At 47.2% G+C, this 22,739-nt stretch overlaps 1 protein-coding gene across 2 annotated transcripts in view; it reads right to left on the bottom strand.

The window, feature by feature from the left end:
• PAK1 (p21 (RAC1) activated kinase 1) overlaps positions 1-22,739 on the bottom strand; it is a 101,262-nt gene that overhangs the window by 35,218 nt on the left and 43,305 nt on the right. For both annotated transcript variants that reach the window (XM_083609937.1, XM_083609938.1), the window contains one exon: positions 4,289-4,499. In XM_083609937.1, coding sequence (XP_083466063.1) covers positions 4,289-4,478 — 190 coding nt within the window. In that variant the 5' untranslated portion in view covers positions 4,479-4,499. The remainder of the gene's footprint in view (positions 1-4,288; positions 4,500-22,739) is intronic.

Below are 22,739 nucleotides of genomic sequence, written 5' to 3'. Positions count from 1 at the left end.
TTTTAAGAACCTTTCGGAGTTGGCTCTTAATTTTCACGTGGTATTTTAACACTATCCTAAAGCTGTTAAAATGCAGAAACCCATGCTAACTAGGGGCACTCGGCTGCCCACTTTAGGTAAAGGTAAAGGTACCCCTGCCCGTATGGGCCAGTCTTGCCAGACTCTAGGGTTGTGCGCTCATCTCACTTAAGAGGCCGGGAGCCAGCGCTGTCCGAAGACACTTCCGGGTCACGTGGCCAGCGTGACGAAGCTGCTCTGGCAAGCCGGCACCAGCGCAGCACACGGAAACGCCGTTTACCTTCCCGCTATAAAGCGGTACCTATTTATCTACTTGCACTTAAGGGTGCTTTCGAACTCCTAGGTGGGCAGGAGCTGGGACCGAAAGACGGGAGCTCACCCCGCCGCGGGGATTCGAACCGCCGACCATGCGATCGGCAAGCCCTAGGCACTGAGGCTTTACCCACAGCGCCACCCGCATCCCCTGTGCCCACTTTAGAGAGTCCCCCTAAATTAGCCCAGCGTGGAAGGTTCTCTCCTAATGCCATTAACTCTTTCTGTGTCCTTGCATAAGCAGTTTAAAAGCAAAACACACGACTGCAGCTACGGAGAACTACATTAATTACCTTCAAACCCTGTTAAATACCACTGGCCATACGCTGTTATAAGATGGGGGGGATTACAAGAGCATTCGAGCAACAGATGGTTTTCGCCGTCCAAAATCCGAAGAGCTTTGGCGGTCTGAGTCTGAACGCATTAAAATATTAACGCTATAATCTTTTTTTTCCTTTTTTTCTCTATCTCTTCCCCCCCCCCCCCCCCGGCAATGCTAAAACACTGTACAGAGCAGCGTGAGGCAGGAGCTTATGGGGATTAGCAATTTTAAGGCCCGCTGAACCCGGATTTGCAATCTAATCCCTTTTGATAGCGTTTGTGGGAATTTTCGACGGGGCCTTTAAAAGCAAGGCCAGAACTTTAAAACTTTTACAACCTCGATTCTTAAAAGCGGGCCTCTCCCTTCTCTGATGGGTTAATCTTTCCCCAAACTGGTAGAAGGTTAGCCAAAAACCCGTGACTTCCACCAGGTTGTTGTGCAGAAGATCATGGCATGCTGGGACGCCAAATATAGGGGGCCGAAGGTCCTTCAGCCCACTCAATATTTGTGGGCCGGGGGCCAAGCTGGGCTAGATTAAACTCCCTCTGGAGGAGGGGGTACGTGGTTTAGGGGTACTTCTGGACCCTCGGCTGTCGCTTGAGGCGCAGGTGGCCACAGTGGCCCAGCTGTGCCCCTATTTGGACAGGGATAGCCTAACTACTGCTGTCTATGCTCTGGCAACCTCTTGGTTAAAGTAAAGGTAAAGGGACCCCTGACCATTAGGTCCAGTTGTGGCCGCTCTCGGGTTGCGGCGCTCATCTCACTTTATTGGCCGAGGGAGGTACAGCTTCCTGGTCATGTGGCCAGCATGACCAAGCCACTTCTGGCAAACCAGAGCAGCTCACGGAAACGCCGTTTACCTTCCCGCCGGAGCGGTATCTATTTATCTACTTGCACTTTGACGTGCTTTCAAACTGCTAGGTTGGCAGGAGCAGGGACCGAGCAACGGGAGCTCACCCCATCGCGGGGATTCGAACTGCCGACCTTCTGATTGGCAAGTCCTAGGCTCTGTGGTTTAACCCGTGTCCCTTAACCTCTTGGTTAGACTACTGCAATGCATTATACTTGGGACGGCCCCTGAAGACAGTCTGGTGCAGAATTCGGCGGCTAGTCTGTTCACTGGGACAAGACGGTTTGAGCACCAATCCCAGTTCGACTAAACTGGCAGCCAATTGGTTTCCAGACCCGATTCAAAGTGCTGGTTTTGACCTATAAAGCCTTAAACGGCTCAGACCGCAATACCTCAAGGACTGCCTCTCCCCATATGAACCGACCCGGCCCCTGCGACCATCATCTGTGGCCCTTCTTTGTGCGCCTCCTCCAGGAAAGGTCTGGAGGGTGGCAACGCAGGCGCCATCATTATATAACTTTGGGTGCCAGGCAAAAACATTTCTCTTCTCTGGGGTTTGGGCTAGTTAAATAATCTATTGCCTTTTAAACGTGTGGGGATCCGCGATCCTCGGATAAAGGGCAGCATATTAATTTAATAAAGAAATAGTAAGGAAATACTATACAAGGTATGGTTTCGATGTACGAACCCCTACATAGCTTGGGGAGGGGCAAAATATTCCCACATATCCAACCGATTGCTGTGTTTTGCAGAAGTGCACCCCACAGCTACCATTCTATCAGGAAGGTCTGATCCTCATGATGTCAGAATTGGGCCTTCTGATATGATGGTTCCTCTACCAATAGAATCTCTCTCCTATTAGTATCAGAGGAGATGCCTTCTCTATCAGCTTTTCAGCCCCTGTTAAAGGCATTCCTCTTTCAACAAGCCTTCTAAAACACTTATCCCCGTTGGCATCTAACTTGGAACTACAGTCGCATCTTGGAAGCTGAACGGAATCCGTTCCAGAAGTCCGTTCGACTTCCAAAACGTTTGGAAACCAAAGCGCGGCTTCTGATTGGCTGCAGGAAGCTCCTGCAGCCAATCGGAAGCCATGGAAGCCCCGTCAAATGTTCGGCTTCCCAAAATAGTTGGCAAACCAGAGTAGCCACTTCCAGGTTTGCGATGTTCGGGAGCCGAAATGTTTGGGAACTAAGCTGTTTGACTTCCAAGGTACAACTGAATACTGATTTTGTGTCTGTGCAGTTGCTTAAAAATATATATATATCTATTTTTAAAAAATTGTTTTTCAATAAGCAAAATGTTATATATTTAACTGTTTTATACATATATCGAAAATCACTTTGGGGGTGCCTCAACGGAAGCAATTCCTTCGGAAAGACTTTATTGATGTCCGGGTCTCCCTTTCTGGCCTCCTTCAAAGTCGCTGCTTACGTCTGAGTAAATATGTCGGATCCAAAACATATTTACTCGAGCTGCAAATTCTCTCGCTTAAAAAAAAAAAATTGCACCCAAGGACGTGTCTTGAGGATTCTAGCCTCAATTAGAATTCTAGCTCAAGATTGCAACTTAAACCCAAGAGTAAACAATCTTGACTTGCTGCTAAAAATATGCAAAGGGTTTGTTTGATTTCTTCACGACTGAAGAAACAGCAATGAGATGTTTTCCTGATCTGACTTGCCGAAGCCACGTCTCCTGCCGTTAGAAGAGTTTGCTTTTTAAACGGCAATGTGGTTGGCAGACATTCAACAGGTTAGGCATTTCCCAGCATAGAGATGCAGCGGTGTCGGAGCTTCACCTGTTGAGCTTCGGCCTGTCGCAGAAAGAGCCATGCCAGAAAAAGAAGGGTGCGAAACCAGGATGGCAAGGGACAAACAGAGATGCCTTGAGACAGGGCTCTGTCAAATGATCCGAAGGGCTCATGTCAATGAAACCAAGCAACTGCATTTCTTGAACTAGTCCAGCATTGGACTAGATCAGGGACAGCCAACTCCCAATAGACTGCGATCTAATCACAGTATAAAAAAAACTGGCATTGATCTAACCATCATTATTATATTTATTTATTTACTTACTTACTTACTTACTTACTTACTTACTTACTTACTTATACCCCGCCCATCTGGCTGGGCTTCCCCAGCCACTCTGGGCGGCTTCTAACAAAATATTAAAATACAGTAATGCATCAAACATTAAAAGCTTCCCTAAACAGGGCTGCATTCAGATGTCTTCTAAAAATCTGGTAGTTGTTCTTCTCTTTGACATCTGCTGGGAGAGCGTTCCACAGGACAGGCACCACTACCGAGAAGGCCCTCTGTCTGGTTTCCTGAAACTTAGCTTCTCGTAGCAAGGGAACCGCCAGAAGGCCCTCGGCGCTGGACCTCAGTGTCCAGGCTGAACGATGGGGGTGGAGACGCTCCTTCAGATATTTAAGTTGTGGAGCTTTTTTTAGTAAGCCAAAGATGTTGAGCTTTTTTTTAGTAAGCCAAAGTTGGAGAGGGGTTTTGTAAGAAGATCGCTGCGGGGCCAGAGATCAACCAGGATGTACCAGGAACACCCGGCGATCTACCAGTAGATCGCTATCTACCTGCTGGACATGCCTGGACTAGATGGTCCTTGGGGTCCCTTGCAATTCTGCGACATGATTCCGAGACTCTAGAAACACAGAATCACAGTCACCCAACCTCTGCTTAAAAACATCCTCATGGAAGAGCAGCGGTTTCACGGGGAGCAATTCTCAAATGAAATCAATGAGCGAGCAAAAGGCAAAAATGAAGCCAGCGTACTTTTGTCTCCTGGTAAGATGGAGCGGTAAAAGCGGTCCCTCTTCTTCTTCTCTTCCGGATTAGGAGGCAAAGGTTTGGAGCCGTGGTTCAGGGGTCCCGCCTCTTTGCTCCCGCTGCCTATCATCGTGCTGGTGTTCCTCATTGGAGGAGCTGGGGGCTTGTCTTCTGCTTCTAGGCCATTATTGGACATCTTCAGCGACGACAGCTACAACTAGGATCAAAAGAAACACGGGGTTTGGACATGGTCAATTGAGGCACACGGAAATCAGGCAGAGGAGGGTATACTGTATTTTTCCATGTACAGTCATAAAGGTAAAGGTAAAGGGAACCCTGACCATTAGGTTCAGTCATAGCCAACTCTGGGGTTGTGGCGCTCATCTCGCTTTATTGGCCGAGGGAGCTGGCGTACAGCTTCCGGGTGGCCAGCAGGACTAAGCCGCTTCTGGTGAACCAGAGCAGCGCACGGAAACGCTGTTTACTTTCCCGTCGGAGCGGTACCTATTTATCTACTTGCACTTTGGCGTGCTTTCGAACTGCTAGGTTGGCAGGAGCAGGGACCGAGCAACGGGAGCTCACCCCATCGCGGGGATTTGAACCGCCAACCTTCTGATCGGCAAGTCCTAGGCTCTGTGGTTTAACCTACAGCGCCACCCGCGTCCCCTATGTACAGTCATACCTCGGGTTAAATATGTACATAGGTAGGTACAGTCATACCTCAGGTTAAATATGCTTCAGGATGAAAATTTTCGAGTAGCACTCCGCGGCGACCCAGGAGTAACGGAGCACGTTCCTTCCAGGTTTCACCGCTCGTGCATGCGCAGATGCTCAAAATGACGTCACACGCATGCGCAGAAGCAGCGAATTGCGACCCACGCACGCGCAGACGCACGGATGCGGGTTGCGTTCGCTTCAGGATGCGAATGGGGCTCCGGAACGGATCCCGTTCGCATCCAGAGGTACCACTGTATAACACGCCCCCGTGTATAAGACAAATTATTCGAATTTGTATCAAGGATTTTTGTATTGTAAATGCCCAAAGTCAACAAGAAAACCGCAAAGACAAAGGACACACTTAGGTCGGCAGGTCGATCTACATACAGAGCCAAAGCAAATATACAGGAAGTTTCAATCAAACCCTCTTTTCCGCTCAGAGCTAGTTTCCATAGTGGTTTAACCATCAATTTCTCTTCTCAGGGAACTCTGGGAATTTTGACTTGTGTGGGGAATAGGGTTCTCCTTTCAGCACCAGTATTAACTAATTGCAGCTCCCAGGATTCAGTGTTTTGCGATATAATTTTAAATGTATATTTCAGATGAGGCCTGCCTACCTGGAGATACCACGGATTAAATCTGGAACCTTTTCCACGTGAAGCACTTTCTCTGTCACTGAGCTACTCCAACTCAAAAGCTTGCTCAATATTTTGAGACATTTTTGTTGGTCCAAATAAATATATTGCCTTTTGGGGACTCCAAATTAAGAAATGGGGAGAGATTGCCCAGAGTTTGCGGGAAAGATTGATTGATTGAATGAATGAATGATTCTTTATTTGCATCAGCCATCGGCCATAGCAATAAAACAACAATACGATATACAAAGAATAGAAATAAAAAGCCAATTATATAAAATACATTTTAGGGTTTTGGATTGCCCATAGTTGTTGAGCTTTCTTAGGGGGGATTGCTGAAAATCGCTCATCTGCCTGACCTACACTGCCACTCGCACGCATAGCAAAAGCTTATCGTCTGCCTCTTCGCCAGCAGAAGCCGCCAATCGCTCGCCCAATTGCTGCAGTGACCACCAATCAACACCAGCCCTTGATGCAGCCAACAATAACACGCCCAATAGCCACTGACAATCTCCGGCTCGCAGCAGCAACCAATCACACATCCCCCCTATGCACTATCCATATATAAGACGACCCCCAATTTTTAACAAAAATTTTAAAGAAAAAACCTCGTCTTACACACAGAAAAATACGGTATTCTGCTACAGTGGTACCTCGGTTCTCGAACGTAATCCGTTCCGGAAGACCGTTCGAGTTCCGAAACGTTTGGAAACCAAAAACTCAATATGGAAGCCTCAATTCAATTGAGAAAATCGAAAAACACGCAGCGGAAGGAGGCACATTCAAAAACGGAAGCATTTACTTCCAGGTTTTCGGTGTTTGGGTTCCGAAACGTTTGTCAACGGAGACGTTTGAGAACCGAGGTTACCACTGTATTCCGCTGCCTTAAGAGCACTGAATTGGGGCTAGAATAAAATTTGGACTGTGCTTGGAATGGGAACCAGTTCAGCAGCAGAACAAAGTTCACTGTATTCATTCAAAACAAATCTCTGAACTATACCTAAAAATAGTTCATCGGTTGAACTGACCATGAATTAAGTTCATTCTGGGGTGGATCAGTAGTTCCCAAACTTTTTCCAAAACTCACCCCCAGTGCCCCCTCCCCTACAAAAAGCATTATTCAGAAAGCAGTGTGCACTACCGCTAAGGAAGATAATATCACAATGACATTTGAAGCAGTCACGAATAATTGCATATTTATTCAAAATCCAATTAGAACTGTTTAGTTAAAATTCAACCAAACTGATGGATTGGATCTCGTGATCCCAGCTTTCCAACCAGCAGTCGCCGCTACCTGTGCCTTTGAAAGATCTCTGTGGCAGGCAAGAGTTGAGGAAGTCAAAGCTTTTCCAGTTATCGATTCAGTAGGAAAAGCTTCCCCCTGCTATATTGCCACAGGTCAGGCAGCGGTTAGAAAGCAAGTGGCTCCAACTATTTTTAGCCACATGCAAAAATGAGAAAAGTTGGCGATGATGGCAGGGCTAGGGATGCCAGATGAAAAACTGGCAGTGCCTGCTCTTGTGCCGCCAGCAGCTGGCAAAGCTGGCAGCTATCAGCAGAGGGGGGTTTTCACCCCAGTTCGGAGACCCAACAAGCCTCAGCGGTGCTTGGCCTGAAATGTATGTAAAAAAGTACCGTATTTTTCACTCCATAAGATGCACCTGACCCTAAGACACACCTAGTTTTTAGAGGAGGAAAACAAGAAAAAAAAATATTCTGAACGAAACAGTGGATGCATGATTTTTGTGGTTCATGCTGTGGTGATTTGAAGGTGAGTTTGGGGTAGCCCAATGCAAAAACCTGAGAATCCATGTGGTTCTGTGCTTTGTACCCAGGTTTTTGCGCCATTGCAACCCCACAAAACAGTGGATGCGTGATTTTTTTTGGTGCAGGCTGTAGCCATGGACATGCTATGTGATCTGATGGTGAATTTGGGGTGACCCAATGTAAAAATCCTGAGGATCCATGGGCTTTTACCTCCCCCCTCCCAGGCAGCCTCCTTTATCTCTAGAGTCCCTTAACTCCCTTCCAATTGCTTACTGATCAGCTGCTTCCTTTTAGCACCCTCTTCCCTCTTGTTTGCCTTAGTGTCTTTTCCTTAGCTGGAGCAGTTTTTTGCTCCTCCTTTTCTTCTAATTTCTCTCCTCGTTGCTTTAGTCTTCCTGTCTCCTCTCCTTGCAAGTTCGCCGTCTTTACCTCCCCCCTTCCAGGCAGCCTCCTTTATTGCTATGCTCCCTTATCTCGCTCCCAATCGCTTGCCGATCAGCGGCTTTGTTTCAACACCCACTTCCCTCTTTCCAAAAAAAAAAGAGCATCATTTGCTTTTTGCCCCTGGGCAATTCGGCTCCAGGGACCATGCATTCACTCCATAAAACGCAGAGACATTTCCCCTTACTTTTTAGGAAGAAAAAAGAGTGTCTTATGGAGTCAAAAATACGGTACTTCTTCACACAGCACTTAGTTAAACTATGGAACTCGCTGCTACAGCAGGCAGTGACGGCTGCCAACTTGGAGGCTTTAAAAGAGGATTAAATGAATTAATAGAGAGACTTACATATCTGAGTTCCTTTCCCCCCAGTAATATTTTTTATTAATTTTCAATTTCAATAATCCAGTGCTTTTTTTCTAAAAAAAATTATGTTTAGGTGTACTCTCATTTTCCTACTCATATTGAAACACTGCCCCCTCAATGAGGTCAAACTTAGATTTACAAAATGTTTAGGGGTATGCGTACCCCCAGAAAAAAGCACTGCAATAATCCAATAAAAGCCTCAATATGTCAATACCAAATTATAATACAATTAATAATGCCAATCTTCCAAATGCCAAATTATACAATTTATGCGGCCACCCGCATGCTAGAGCTTGATTATTTACATAATTTCTGCGTTCCATAATCTTATTGCGATTACACACCAGTCAGAAAAACAAAACCTTATACCACAGCTACAATTTTAGCGATTTCCATTCGCATTAACACATTAAATGATTTATAATCCTATAGGTGAAGCATTCATACTCTGTCTTTATTCTTCTTGTTCTGTCCATAGTGTTTCTTCCTGTCTTTGTACTATATTTGTGTGTGTGTGTGTGTGTGTGTGTGTATACAGTGGTACCTCGGGTTACATACGCTTCAGGTTACAGACTCCGCTAACCCAGAAATAATGCTTCAGGTTAAGAACTTTGCTTCAGGATGAGAACAGAAATCGAGCTCCGGCAGCGTGGCAGCAGCAAGAGGCCCCATTAGCTAAAGTGGTGCTTCAGGTTAAGAACAGTTTCAGGTTAAGAACGGACCTCCGGAATGAATTAAGTACTTAACCCGAGGTACCACTGTATATATGTGCGTGCGTGTGTGTGTGTGTGTGTGTATCTGAGTGGCTGAAGAGGACCTCAACCTAGAGAAAGGTGAGGAAGAAGGTGTTAAAACATACAGCTCAACCGTCCTGATTTAAGTGGGATATCCTGGAATTACAGAAGTCATTCCTGGCTTCTGACTAGATCCCAGAATATATTTTTGTTCCGGTGCTCTGGTGAGTCTGCTGGCTCTCATGGGACCAAAAAAAACCTGAGCATCCCAATTTGGATCACTCGGATGTTGATGGGTACGGTAAAGTAAAAGGTAAAAGGTAAAGGACTCCTGGTCAGTTAAGTCCAGTCAAAGGTGACTATGGGGTTGCGGCACTCATCTCACTTTCAGGCGGAGGGAGCCGGCATTTGTTCATGTGGCCAGCAGGACTAAACCGCTTCTGGTGCAACGGAACACCGTGATGGAAGCCAGAGCGCATGGAAACGCTATTTACCTTCCTGCCACAGTGGTACCTATTTATCTACTTGCACTGGTGTGCTTTCGAACTGCTAGGTTGGCAGGAGCCGGGACACAGCAATGGGAGCTCACCCTGTCGCGGGGATTCGAACTGCCGACCTTCTGATCAGCAAGCCCAAGAGGCTCAGTGGTTTAGACCACAGCGCCACCTTTTACCTTATGGTAAGACAGACTTGCTAACTATCTGGCACCTTCTGTAGATTATTGTATTACCTGGGGAAGAACCCCAAGGAAGCTGGAGTCACTGAATAAATACTTGCAACCGGGACTCATATTTTGGGCATAATAGCCCACAGATCATAGGTCATTCAGTGCTTCCATCACCCGGCAGAGGACCAAGCCCTGTTCAGGAAAGTTTTTAATGAGTGACATTTTAATGTATTTTTAATCTTTGTTGGAAGCCGCCCAGAGTGGCTGGGGAATCCCAGCCAGGTGTGTGGGGTACAAATAATAAATTATTATATATTATCACTTAGGAAGGATTCTCGGCACAATGAGGAGAAATCTGAAAACCGCCGCTCCCACCAAAACGGGAACCAGTGTAGGAAAGCATTCAGAGTGTGCCCCAAGGTCACGCAAACACAGCAATCTCAAATCAGATATGCAAAGCAGCCCGGTTTATTTTGCATAATTTGCTTTGCCTCTGCAGAACATGGCCGGGGGGGGGGGGCGGTGTGTGAAGGAGGCGGGAGAGAGAGAGGAAAACATCTAGGGAGAATGTCGGCGTTTGCTTACCTCTCACCCAGCTACAGTTTGGCTCAGCCTTGCTGATGTTTTCCCCAAGCATCAGAGCATAAAAGCCTCCACTGCCATAAGGTCAAAAACTTGCTTGAATTTAATGAACGCCATGGTTGTCGGAAGGACGCGGGTGGCACTGTGGGTTAAACCACAGAGCCTAGGACTTGCTGATCAAAGGGTCAGCGGTTCGAATCCCCATCACGGGGTGAGCTCTCATTGCTCGGTCCCAGCTCCTGCCAACCTAGCAGTTCGAAAGCACGTCAAAGTGCAAGTAGATAAATAGGCACCGCTCCAGCGGGAAGGTAAACGGCGTTTCCGTGCGCTGCTCTGGTTCGCCAAAAGCGGCTTAGTCATGCTGGCCACATGACCCGGAAGCTGTACGCCGGCTTTCCTTCAGATGTCAAGGAAATAAACAACTATCTGACTTTTAGAAGACATCTGAAGGCAGCTCTGTTTAGGGAAGTTTTTAATGTTTGAGGTTTTAATGTGTTTTTAATATTCTGTTGGCAGCCGCCCAGAGTGGCTGGGGAGGCCTGGCCAGATGGGCGGGGTATAAATAATATAGTATTATTATTATTATTATTATTATTATTATTATTATTATTATTTAATTAATATTATTACCCTTATGTTTCCCTCCCCTTGTGGTTTTGATCTATGGACTACTTTTAAAATGAGGCTGCATTTTAAACTGCATTTTAACCTGTATTTAAAATTGGTCCCCCCCCCATTATGTTTTTATTGTAATTTTACTAGTGTTAACCGCCCTGAGCCCGGCTCTGGCCGGGGAGGGCGGGGTATAAATAAATTTTGTTGTTGTTGTTGTTTTCACATATCCAAGGCTGATGGGGAGGAATTAAAAGAGAGAAGAGGCCTGTTGGATCAGACCAATGCCGACCTAACTTTCTGTTCTCACTGTGGCCAACCGGATGGCTGTGGGGACCCTGCAAGCATGACATGGGCAGGACATGGAGATCATGACTAGTAGCCATCGATAGCACTATCCCCCATGAACTTATCTACCCCTCTTTTAAAGCCAACCGTTACTTCTTGTGGCAGTGAGTTCCACAGTTGAACTACGCGCTGCAGGAAGAAGTCCTTTCCTTTGCCTGTGCTGAACCTTCCGACAATCAGCTTCGTTGGGTGTCCAAAAGTTCTAGCGTTATGTCAGAAGTTTTCTCCCTAGTCTCCTTCTCCAACCCATGCAAAATCTTATACACATACACACACCCCTTGCAAAATCCTAAAACACAGTACCAAAAACCTAGGCATGCCTCTGTGTACTTCACCCAAGCTGGCATCCTACAGGATTCCAAGCTCAGAGTTGTCCATTCCTGATTTACCGGTGCAGGAGGCGTTTTAAACGAGCGGCACCGTAATTGATTCTCAGCACCTGGAACATTGTTCTATTAGGAAATCCCCACAGGAAGGGATTTGTTGACGTGGTCCGGGGCAAAGTTCTCTCCCTGGCAAATGGAGACATTCTCCAGCAATCTCCACGGTCCAGGTGGGTGTTTCAGACACCAACTTTCTCCCTCTCCTGCTGTTCACGCCCCTGGCTGCCGGCCACCTTAGACATTCCCCCAGCATGATCTCACGCCAGAGAAAAACAAAAACTGACAGCTGGAGGCACCGATGGATTGGGGAAAGGGGAGAACGAGAATCAGAGCTGCTTGAAAAGTTTCCGGAGAGTTCTCCTCGGCTGCATTTTAAAACGCGCTGTCGTGTTTGTCAATAAAATACATCACTTGTGACCATAGCTGTCAACTTACAGATTTGAAAATAAGGGACCAGCAGCCTCGAAAATAAGGGATCAGCAGCCAAAATAAGGGATTTTCCAAGCACAGGTATGTTCAACTTCTGAGCCCCTCCGAGCCAAAGACAGAAAGCCCAGCCAGCAGCCAAACGAAGCCTCAAGCGGTGGTTCCCACAGCGCAGCAACCCGGCAAAGGGGATGCAGCAAGGAAAACCACCGTCACCTCTCCGCTGGGAAGCGCTGAGCAAAGGCAACACGGCCGATTTGATCGGCACAAGGCATGCAAGCTGCACCCCCCAGTCGTTCTTAGACACGTTATTGGGTGAGCAACGCAGCCAAGCAACACAGTTGGAGCCTCCCTCCTCCCTGGCCGGCAGGGAGGGAGGGAGAGGAGCTGCTTCCTTTGAAACCTGGGAAATTTAAGGGACATCATCAATAAGGGACAGCAGCGGGACACGGCGCTGGGATAAGGGAGTTTCCCGCCAAATAAGGGACAGTTGACAGCTATGCTTGTGACATGGGGCGCTTCCGGACTGCCACACTTTTTGGGTGGGATTCAATCAGAGACCACAAAATTCTGGCGGAGCAGTGGATTTGGGGATGGGGAGTTGGGCAATAAATCCACTTCCCCCAAAAAATTGGATTTTCATTTTTAAGGACAGTGAGGGTGGGGTAGAGACACTGGAAAGTGTGAGGTGACACTTTGGCGCAACATCGTCCAACCTCCCCACGAACAATCGGACTGAATGCTCATTAAACAGCGGACATTGTCTAACGATGGAAGGTGAACCATGCCAGCAATTGAATGCAGTCTCAGAACCGCAAGGGAGTAAGGAACTTAAAAATGGGGGGGGAATGGGGGTTATTAACAGGATAACAGGTTATTATCCCCCATCTCAGGGGTTGGCCACCTTTTTCCGGACCAGAGACATGCTTGGAAACGCCAGAAACTGCTGTGGGAATCACAAAAATATTCAGTTCACGGAAGAAATATAGTGGTGATTTTCAGAACTTCTCTCCCAAACAGAACGAGGAGGAGGAGGAGGAAGAGGAGGAGAAGGAGAAGGAGAAGAAGAAGAAGAAGAAACCTGCCATTGCTCCCCCACATGCACACAAAAGCAAAAATTTAACAATTCAGAAAGGCAAGAGACCTTGGCAGGTGTTACTGAGTGTCTGAAGGTGCTGTGGTGCCTGTTTAGAACCCCAGGTCTATGAAAATCAAGTCTTGACTTTGGACTTGGCTATGCTTACATGAATAATGGCCATTAATATACAGTGGTACCTCAGGTTACATACGCTTCAGGTTACAGACTCCGCTAACCCAGAAATAGTACCTTGGGTTTAGAACTTTGCTTCAGGATGAGAACAGAAATCGCGCAGCAGCAGCGGGAGGCCCCATTAGCTAAAGTGGTACTTCAGGTTAAGAACAGTTTCAGGTGAAGAACGGACCTCTGGAACGAATTAAGTACTTAACCCGAGGTACCACTGTACTTCTCTCCTTTGATGTGAGTGGATCTCTTTCTAAGCCATCACCTAGTCACAGGTAGGTGGCCGTGTTGGTCTGCCGTAGTCGAAACAAAATTAAAAAAACTCCTTCCAGTAGCACCTTAGAGACCAACTAAGTTTGTTCTTGGTATGAGCTTTCGTGTGCATGCACACTTCTTCAGATGCACTGAAACAGAAGGGTGGGGAGGGGTATTACTCAGAAGGGTGGTGGGAATGGGTGATTGGCCGATAGGTGTGGTAAACCTGTTAACGACTGCAATTGGTCTTACAGGAAAAAGCAGTGGGTGAGATGGCTAAAAATGTATATTTATATTTATTAAATGTATATTTATATTTATCATGTATAATGAGATAAGAATCCAATGTCTCTATTCAGACCAGGTCCATCCATGGTTTTAAGTTTGGTAATAAGTTGCAACTCAGCAACTTCTCTTTCCAGTCCGTTTTTGAAATTCTTTTGTAATAAAACCTGTTAACCTGATCTTTCTTAAAGTGCAGATATGAGGATCAGCTCTGAGACCTTCTGCAAGCAGTGTTAGAAACTCAGATATATAAGCGAGGCACCAAACGGCTCCTTAAACCAGAGTTACAGTCGCCAAAACAGAATGTGTAGTTGCCATTTGGGGGCCAGACAGGTCACAAGTTGCATTTTTCAATATGAATTTGGTTCCTGAAATTCGTTCTGACTGTGCAGATAAAAAAACAAGGATAGGATGCTAGAGTGTGTTTTTAGTGTGTGAAAACAGTCCCGATCCAAGGATCCCCAGACATGCACCTCCAATGGTAGAGACACCAGGCGCCATTCTGACACCCGGGCATCTTCACGTGGTCGCAAGTGGCCACCAGCCAGGTGCAAAATGCGCCTGGTGCCTGGTGAATTTCAAACGCCGTCTGCAAACAAAGATACATTTCCCAGCAAAAGGGGAATGGTTAAGTAAACTATGTGAGTACCTGGAGTTAGCAAAATTGACGGATTTAACAAGGCATAAATCCAAAACTATATTTCAGAAACAATGGGAATGCTTAATTGAATATCTATACAAGCAGGGCTCAAATATGAAAGTTTGGTTGTGCTTAGACTAACCTTGTGAAGAATATGGAGAACATAAAGATTTGACTGATTATGAAAGAACCTAAGGAAGGCAAATGACTGAAGAACAGATGTAAAGGCAAGCAAGATAACTAAGAGATGTGCGGTGAATGTGGTGGAAGACTTTTATAATATTTTAATTAGGATTTATATATTGTAAGGTTTGAAGCATGAATTTGGTAATATTATTGGTTATGAAAAGTATTTTTTTTCTTTCCATTTGTCTTTTGTCTTTTTTTTAGTTTGCATTTTGGAAAACATGTATATAAATGTGTTTACAGTGTTATGTATTGTTCTTTGTTTCTCTATTTTTCTTGTAAAATTCAATAAAAATAAAAATTAAAATTAAAAAAGTTACCGTATTTTTCGCCCTATAGGACGCACTTTTTCCCCTCCAAAAATGAAGGGGAAATGTGTGTGCGTCCTATGGGGCGAATGCAGGCTTCAGGAAGCTCTGTGCAACCCTAGGGAGACCGGCGCGACTTCGCACCGGGCTCCCTAGGGTTGCGCAGAGCTGCCTGCAGTCCCCGGCTTCGCGCAGCTCTCCGCAAGCCTGGGGAGCCCGGCGCGACTTCCCGCCGGGCTCCCTAGGCTTGCGGATAGCAGGCTGTTCTGGGGGCTGGGGTCGGGGGAAGCTCGGGTTTCCCCCGCGCCAGCCCCGCGCCTGGGGGGGAAATAAATTTTTTTTCTTTATTTCCCCCCCCAAAAAACCAAGGTGCGTCCTATAGGGCGGTGCACCCTATGGGGCCAAAAATACGGTACATTTATTGCTTGGTGGGGGAGTAGACTCAGACCAGCAGTTTCTTCCCCACCCCACCAGTCCCTCCCAACTAATCTTGCCCCACATCTTGCAGGACATGGCAGGGGAAGGCTAGCTGTCCCTTTCACACTTTGCTGAAATCCCATCGCTGCCTGCAAATCCTTACTGTTACCAATGCCCATTGTTGAGCCAAAGATGCCCCAGCCCATCACCCTCACAGACCCGCAACATTTGTTGGAACTCTTCTGGGCACAAAGCAAAAAAAATAAATTCCAGAGAGGCTGATGAGCTATGCAAGATTTAGTGTTTTGCACAGTGCTATAAAGGGGAAGGAAGAGTCGTCTTACAAATTCATCATCTGCAAATATTAAAGGCAGAAGCCAATTAAGCAGCCAATTTCTCATGACGACTCAGACGGGGACAATTCTTTCATGCTCTGGCACAATCGCACTGCCTTCATATATCATCTTCCAAGTCAAGACTCCGAAAATGAACCAATGTAGAGACTATATATATATATAAAATAGCTGTGTAAAGCAGAGTTCTTCAAAAGAAGCCTGAGAAATTAAAGCTCAGAAATTGATGTCTTCCATCCAAGGCACAAAACACCAGTGGTAATTGCAGCTTTTGAAGTATCTTTGCCATTCACACTCAAATAATGTGTGCGAGGCTGCTCTGAAAGCATTATTTAAATGGAGAGCGTTATTAATTCTCAACAGCGACGTTTAACCACATCTCCCAAAGCTACTAAATTTAGACTCCTCTGCGTCAGCTTCAAAGTCGCCACCACCTGTCCTGTAATCAACATGAAGCCAAGAAAACCAAATTGGATACTTCAAGTGTGCGTATTAATTCAGATCACAATCTGAAACGTTTGGCTGAGAAAGTAAAAAAGAAAAACCAAAACCATTAAGGCTTAACTGTGGACAAGAGCCTACTTGGCAGCTGATCTCATGCGGAAAAGATTTCATGCAGATATCCAAGCACAGAACAGCAGCCCTGCTAGATCAAACCACAGTTACAGAATCACAGAACTGTAGAGTTGGAAGGGACCCAAGGGTCATCTAGTCCAACCCCCTGCAATGCAGGAATTACAACTAAAGTATCCATGACAGGTGGCCGTCCAACCTCTGCTTAAAAACCTCCAAGGAAGGAGAGTCCACAACCTCCAGAGAGAGACCATTCCACTGTCTAACGGCTCTTACTGTCAGAAGTTCTTCCTGATGTTAAGCTGGAATCTCCTTTCTTCTAACTTGAATACATCGGTTTGGGTCCTACCCTCACAGAGAGGCAACCTAAGGCCCGTGGGCCAGATGCGGCCCAATTGCCTTCTCAATCCAGCCCACAGACGGTCCGGGAATCAGCGTGTTTTTACATTAATAATAATAATACAGTGGTGCCTCGCAAGACGAAATTAATTCGTCCCGCAAGTTTTTTCTTCTTGCGAGTTTTTCGTCTTGCGAAGCACGGTTTCCCATAGGAATGCATTGAAAATCAATTAATGCGTTCCTATGGAGACCGCTTGCCAGGCTGGCGGTGCGGACAAGGGCTTTTCTCCCCACCGCAAGCCTTCAGGACAGGTCCGGGAACAGAGGGGAAGGCGCGCAGCGCTTCTCCTCTGTTCCCGGGGCTTGCGGTGGGAGGAGGGTTTTTCCTCCCCACCGCCAACATTCAGAACAGCATTCTGAATGTTGGCGGTGGGGATGAAAGCCCTCCTCCCACTGCAAGTCTTCAGGACAGCCATCCGAAGGCTGGCGCGGGGAGAAGGTCTCTCCACCCCACCGCCAGCCTTCGGAGGAGGTCCGAGGACAGTGGGGAAGACGCGCTGCGCTTCCCCGCTGTCCTGGAGATTTCCCTATGGGCTTTCGTCTTGCGAAGGAAGCCCATAGGGAAATTCGTTTTGCGAAGCGCCTCCAAAACGGAAAACCCTTTCGTCTAGCGGGTTTTTTGTCTTGAGAGGCGTTCGTCTTGCGGGGCACCACTGTAATATATTATTTGTACCCAGCCACTCTGGGCAGCTTCCAACAAAGATTTAAAATACATTAAAATGTCACACATTAAAAACTTCCCTAAACAGGGCTGCCTTCAGATGTCTTCTAAATGTCAGGTAGTTGTTTATCTCTGACATCTGGTGGGAGGACGTTCGACAGGGCGGGTGCCACTACTGAGAAGCCCCTCTGCCTGGTTCCCTGTAGCTTTGCTTCTTGCAGTGAGGGAACCACCAGAAGGCCCTCAGAGCTGGACCTCAGCGTCCAGGCTGAACGATAGGAGTGGAAACGCTCCTTCAGGTATACTAGGCCGAGGCCGTTTAGGGTAGAATGTGTCCTTTTATGTAAAATGCATCTCTGGGTTATTTGTGGGTCCTACCTGTTGTTTTTAGATAAGTAGAATGTGTGCTTTTATTTAAAATGCATCTCTGGGTTATTTGTGGGGCATAGGAATTTGTTCATTGTTTTTTTCAAAATATAGTCCGGCCCACCACATGGTCTGAGGGATGGTAGTCCGGCCCACAGCTGAAAAAGGTTGCTGACCCCTGCTCCAGAGCAAAACAAGTTTGCTCCACCCTCCATATGACAGCCCTTCAGATATCTGAAGATAGTGATTACATCTCCAGTCCAAGAATCTACCTCTAAAGAAATAGCCGGAAGCATCTGGTACACAGAACACGGAAACAATGGCTTTCCCTTGAAAATTTCAGAAGTATATGTGTGGTCTGCAATAAAGTGTTTCCCTGCAGGCTCCTGCTGCTCAGCGTTCCCTCCAGCCAGCCATGCCCACTTCCAGAACACTCCATTACGTACCCCATGATTTCCCATTCCCTCCCACTCAAGAATCAGCAAGCATCCCTCATACACTGAGCATGCAGAGACCTCCCAGGGGTCCTTCGTCTCCATATCCCACTTGGGTTTTCCCCCCAAAACCATTTTTTGTACTTCTGAAAATGGCGCCGTTGTTCCTCAAGTCAGCCATCAACTCCTTATTCCATGTCGACACGGCTATTTTGGGTACATAAAGACCCGTGCTCTGAAGAGCAGCGTGCTGACAGGATAAACTGCTTTTGAATATGGAGGTTCTGGGGTTCGATAATGCAGCTAATAGCTTCGACAGACCGTCCTTCGTTTAATTCTGCCTGAAAGTCACGTAAGCTGGTGGCCCTCACCATTTCATCAGCAGCATATAGTTCAGGTACAGGGTATCTAAAGGGCACACAGATAAGTATATCTAAAGCATATTGATTGTTGGAGTCTCACCAGCACTCATAAAAGCAAAGCATTTATAATTCATGCACGCCTAGATGCAGACAGAACTGCTGAGCTAATCTCATTTCTTTCATATGTGAGTTTTTATCTTTTTTTTTTATTTGAGTGTGGGTTGTACCCGCTAACTGAGAAATGCTTCCTGACCGATCCTGCAAAAGATCTCAGCTGTAGCTGTTCTCCCCTCACCGAGGAATCACCAATTTTTCACCCAATGAACAAGGCATCCCCCCGTGACCAAGCGAGACAGTAGCAGAGACAAGTTATGCAACCGTTACATGCATCCTTTATATGTAGGGTTTTTGCTACATATAATGTATAGTTAATGTATAGCTAAAGCTATGGTTTTCCCAGTAGTGACGTATGGAAGTGAGAGCTGGACCATAAAGAAGGCTGACAGCCGAAGAACTGATGCTTTTGAATTATGGTGCTGGAGGAGACTCTTGAGAGTCCCATGGACTGCAAGAAGATCAAACTGATCCATTCTGAAGGAAATCAGCCCTGAGTGCTCACTGGAAGGACAGATCCTGAAGCTGAGGCTCCAATACTTTGGCCACCTCATGAGAAGACAAGACTCCCTGGAAAAGACCCTGATGTGGGGAAAGATGGAGGGCACAAGGAGAAGGGGACGACAGAGGACGAGATGGTTGGATAGTGTTCTCGAAGCTACCAGCATGAGTTTGACCAAACTGCGGGAGGCAGTGGAAGACAGGAGTGCCTGGCGTGCTCTGGTCCATGGGGTCACGAAGAGTCGGACACGACTAAACGACTAAACAACAACAATGAAACACTTAAGACTATTTATTCCTTCAGGAAACAACTTGTGTTTGGATATATATGAAACCAACATGCTAGTTAGGAAGCGGGTCCCGGGTGGCGCTGTGGTCTAAACCACTGAGCCTCTTGGGCTTGCTGACGGGAAGGTCGGCAGTTCAAATCCCCGCAATGGGGTGAGCTCCTGTTGCTCAGTCGCAGCTCCTGCCAACCTAGCAGTTTGAAAGCACGCCACTGCAAGTAGATAAATAGGTACCACTGCGGCAGGAAGGTAAATGGCGTTTCCGTGCGCTCTGGTTTCCGCCACAGTGTCCCGTTGCACCAGAAGCGGTTTAGTCCTGCTGGCCACATGACCCGGAAAGCTGTCTGTGGACAAACACCGGCTCCCTCGGCCTCAAAGTGAGATGACCGCCGCAACCCCGTAGTCGACTTTGACTGGACCTAACTGTCCAGGGGTCCTTTACCTTTTGCCTTTTACTTTACCATACCCATCAACATCCGAGTGATCCAAATTGGGATGCTCAGATTTTTTTTTGGTCCCATGAGAGCCAGCAGACTCACCAGAGCGCCGGAACAAAAAACATTCTGGGATCCAGTCAGAAGCCAGGAACGGCTTCTGTAATTCCAGGATATCCCACTTAAATCCAGGGGTCCTTTACCTTTTAGTTAGGAACAGTGGCGTAGCGTGGGTTGTCAGTACCCGGGGCAAGGCAAGTAATTTGCGCCCCCTAACCCGTGGATTTGCGCCCCCTAACCCGTGGATTTGCCCTAACCCCAGATGTTGCGCCCGGTGCGGCCCGCCCCCCCTGCACCCCCCACGCTACGCCACTGGTTAGGAATCAGCCATGGTTTCCTGTTGCAACTCTACCAGTAAACTATCATTTAATAAAACCTGGAAGTTTTATTTTCTGGTTAATTGGGGCATGGCTCGTGTCCAGAAACCATGACCAAGATTACATCTGGCACAAACTTGGCAGGTTTATCCAGAGCTCCCTCAACAGAAAGGGACGTGGGTGGCACTGTGGGTTAAACCACAGAGCCTAGGACTTGCCGATCAGAAGGTTGGCGGTTCGAATCCCCGCAACGGGGTGAGCTCCCGTTGCTCGGTCCCAGCTCCTGCCAACCTAGCAGTTCGAAAGCAAGTCAAAGTGCAAGTAGATAAATAGGTACCGCTCCGGTGAGAAGGTAAACAGCGTTTCCATGCGCTGCTCTGGTTCACCAGAAGCAGCTTAGTCATGCTGGCCACATGACCCGGAAGCTGTACGCCGGCTCCCTCGGCCCATAAAGCGAGATAAGCGCCGCAACCCCAGAGTTGGCCACGACTGGACCTAATGGTCAGGGGTCCCTTTACCTTTACCTTTTAGCCTCAACAGAGAAGAAAAACCACAACGACCTTCCACCAAATAAACCCCCATGCTGCTACTGCCAACTTCCTAACTACCTCCTGGAGCACAAACACAGCCCTGCCAGCTTCCACAGCCCCCATTTAACGGAGTCCTGGTTTCATCCGATTTCTGCAAGCAACGGACTTGGCTTCAGCCAACCGGCAGAGGTGCAGAGACATTATTCTCTTAGCTGACATCCCTTCCCAAGAGGGCTGCTTGGATGGAGCTGAGCGTTTCTAATTATAAAGCACCCCACTCAGCAAAACCCTGTATCCCTCCATTCACTGAAAGGCTATCACTGGGCAGGTGCCCAGCATTTCTTAGCCTCGCCTGTCAAGGGACGCTTCTCTCTCCAGCTAATGTTTTTGAAGCCTCGCCCCGGCGGCCTTCCATTCAGAGGACGGAATAGCGCAAGGTCCCTGCTGCGAAAACCAGGTAGGAGAACCAGAAACCGTATGTCAGTCTGCAGTAGCAGGAGAAAAAGCAGAGGTTGCAGACCATCTTCACTCTGCATAGATTGAGCGGACGAGACCAAAGGCTGATTCTGCGCAAGCTGTAAATGTGAGGGGCAGATGGGGCTCATCTACCTGGGAAGGGAACCCATCTAGCAGACGAAAAACACTGATCCTAAACTTCCAATGCCTTGTGGATATCGCCCTACGTCAACCCTACGCAAATCCGGAGCTGAGTCCCTAAGGCGGTTGGGTGGCGCCTTGTACGCCTCCTTCCGGCAACTTCTTCAGCCCAGCTGGTGCCAAACGCCTTGCTCTGCTTTCCTTTGGACTACAAATGCATATTTTTATTATGTATTTTAGGGTTTTTGTGTTGTGATTTTATGTTGTGAACTGCACTAAGATCTACAGATCTACTGTGTTCTACTGATAAAGGGTGCTAAACAGAATGAATGAATGAATGAATGAATCTGTGAGGGGGTCTTGTCATCTGGGCAAACACACTGCCCAGGCTTGCGCTCCAGAGAGGTCACTTTGGTGCTGCTAACTCAGCGGTTTAGTTTCACCTCCAGAGGTGCGTTTCACTGTCTCTCAAGGAAGAATGATAGCAGCAACAACAGCTCTGCACCTGACATTCCTGTTTATTCGGTGGTGGCTAAATTTAATGAACCACTAATTCTACTTACTTTTTCCTTCCAGAATCAATGTGTGGGTGGGTGTTGATTTTTTATATATATATATATGTACACACACACACACACATACACACATACATACACACACACACACACACACACACACACACACTGGTAGCTCTGGTTGCAAACAGGATCTGTTCCAGGGCCCCATTTGCAACCCTAGCAGAATGCAACCCGCGTCTGTGTGTGTCGCGATTCTCCGCTTCTGCGGAGAATTTTGAGCGTCTGCACAAGCGCAAGCAGCGAAACCCGGAAGTAACCCGTTCCGTTACTTTCGGGTCGCCGCGGGTCGTATCCTGAAACAATTTAACCCGAAGCGTCTTTAACCCGAGGTATGACTGTACATATATGTATGTATATCTGTGTGTGTGTGTGTGTGTGTGTGTGTGTGTACACACACAAACACACACACAGTGGTATCTTGGTTTAAGAACAGTCCTGTTTACGAACTATTCAGTTTACGAACTCTGCAAAACCGGAAGTAGTGTCCCGGTTTGCGAACTTCACCTCGGTCTAAGAACGGAATCCGAACAATGGAAGGGCACCAGTGGCGGGAGGCCTCATTAGGGAAAGTGCACCTCGGTTTAAGAACGGTTTCGGTGTAAGAACGGACTTCTGGAATGGATTAAGTTCGTAAACCGAGGTACCACTATATATGAGAGAAACCAGTATGCTCCAGCACTTCATTCTGCTGCTGTGATAGGCTAGACCAGGACTGAAGATCCTGTTGCTGGGAGATGTAGTTCAGCAATATCCCAAAGGCCAAAGGCATTTTGCCACATGTCAACCTGTCTCTTGATGCTCCAAGCCTTCACCTGACGCATGACATTAACCCCGCAAACATTTTTCCTGCTTTGGAGCAGAGC

This window comes from Podarcis filfolensis, assembly GCF_964270895.1.
Source record: "Podarcis filfolensis genome assembly, chromosome: 4".
In the NCBI taxonomy this organism is placed as follows: domain Eukaryota; kingdom Metazoa; phylum Chordata; class Lepidosauria; order Squamata; family Lacertidae; genus Podarcis; species Podarcis filfolensis.
This window is presented reverse-complemented; position numbering and strand designations above follow the sequence as displayed.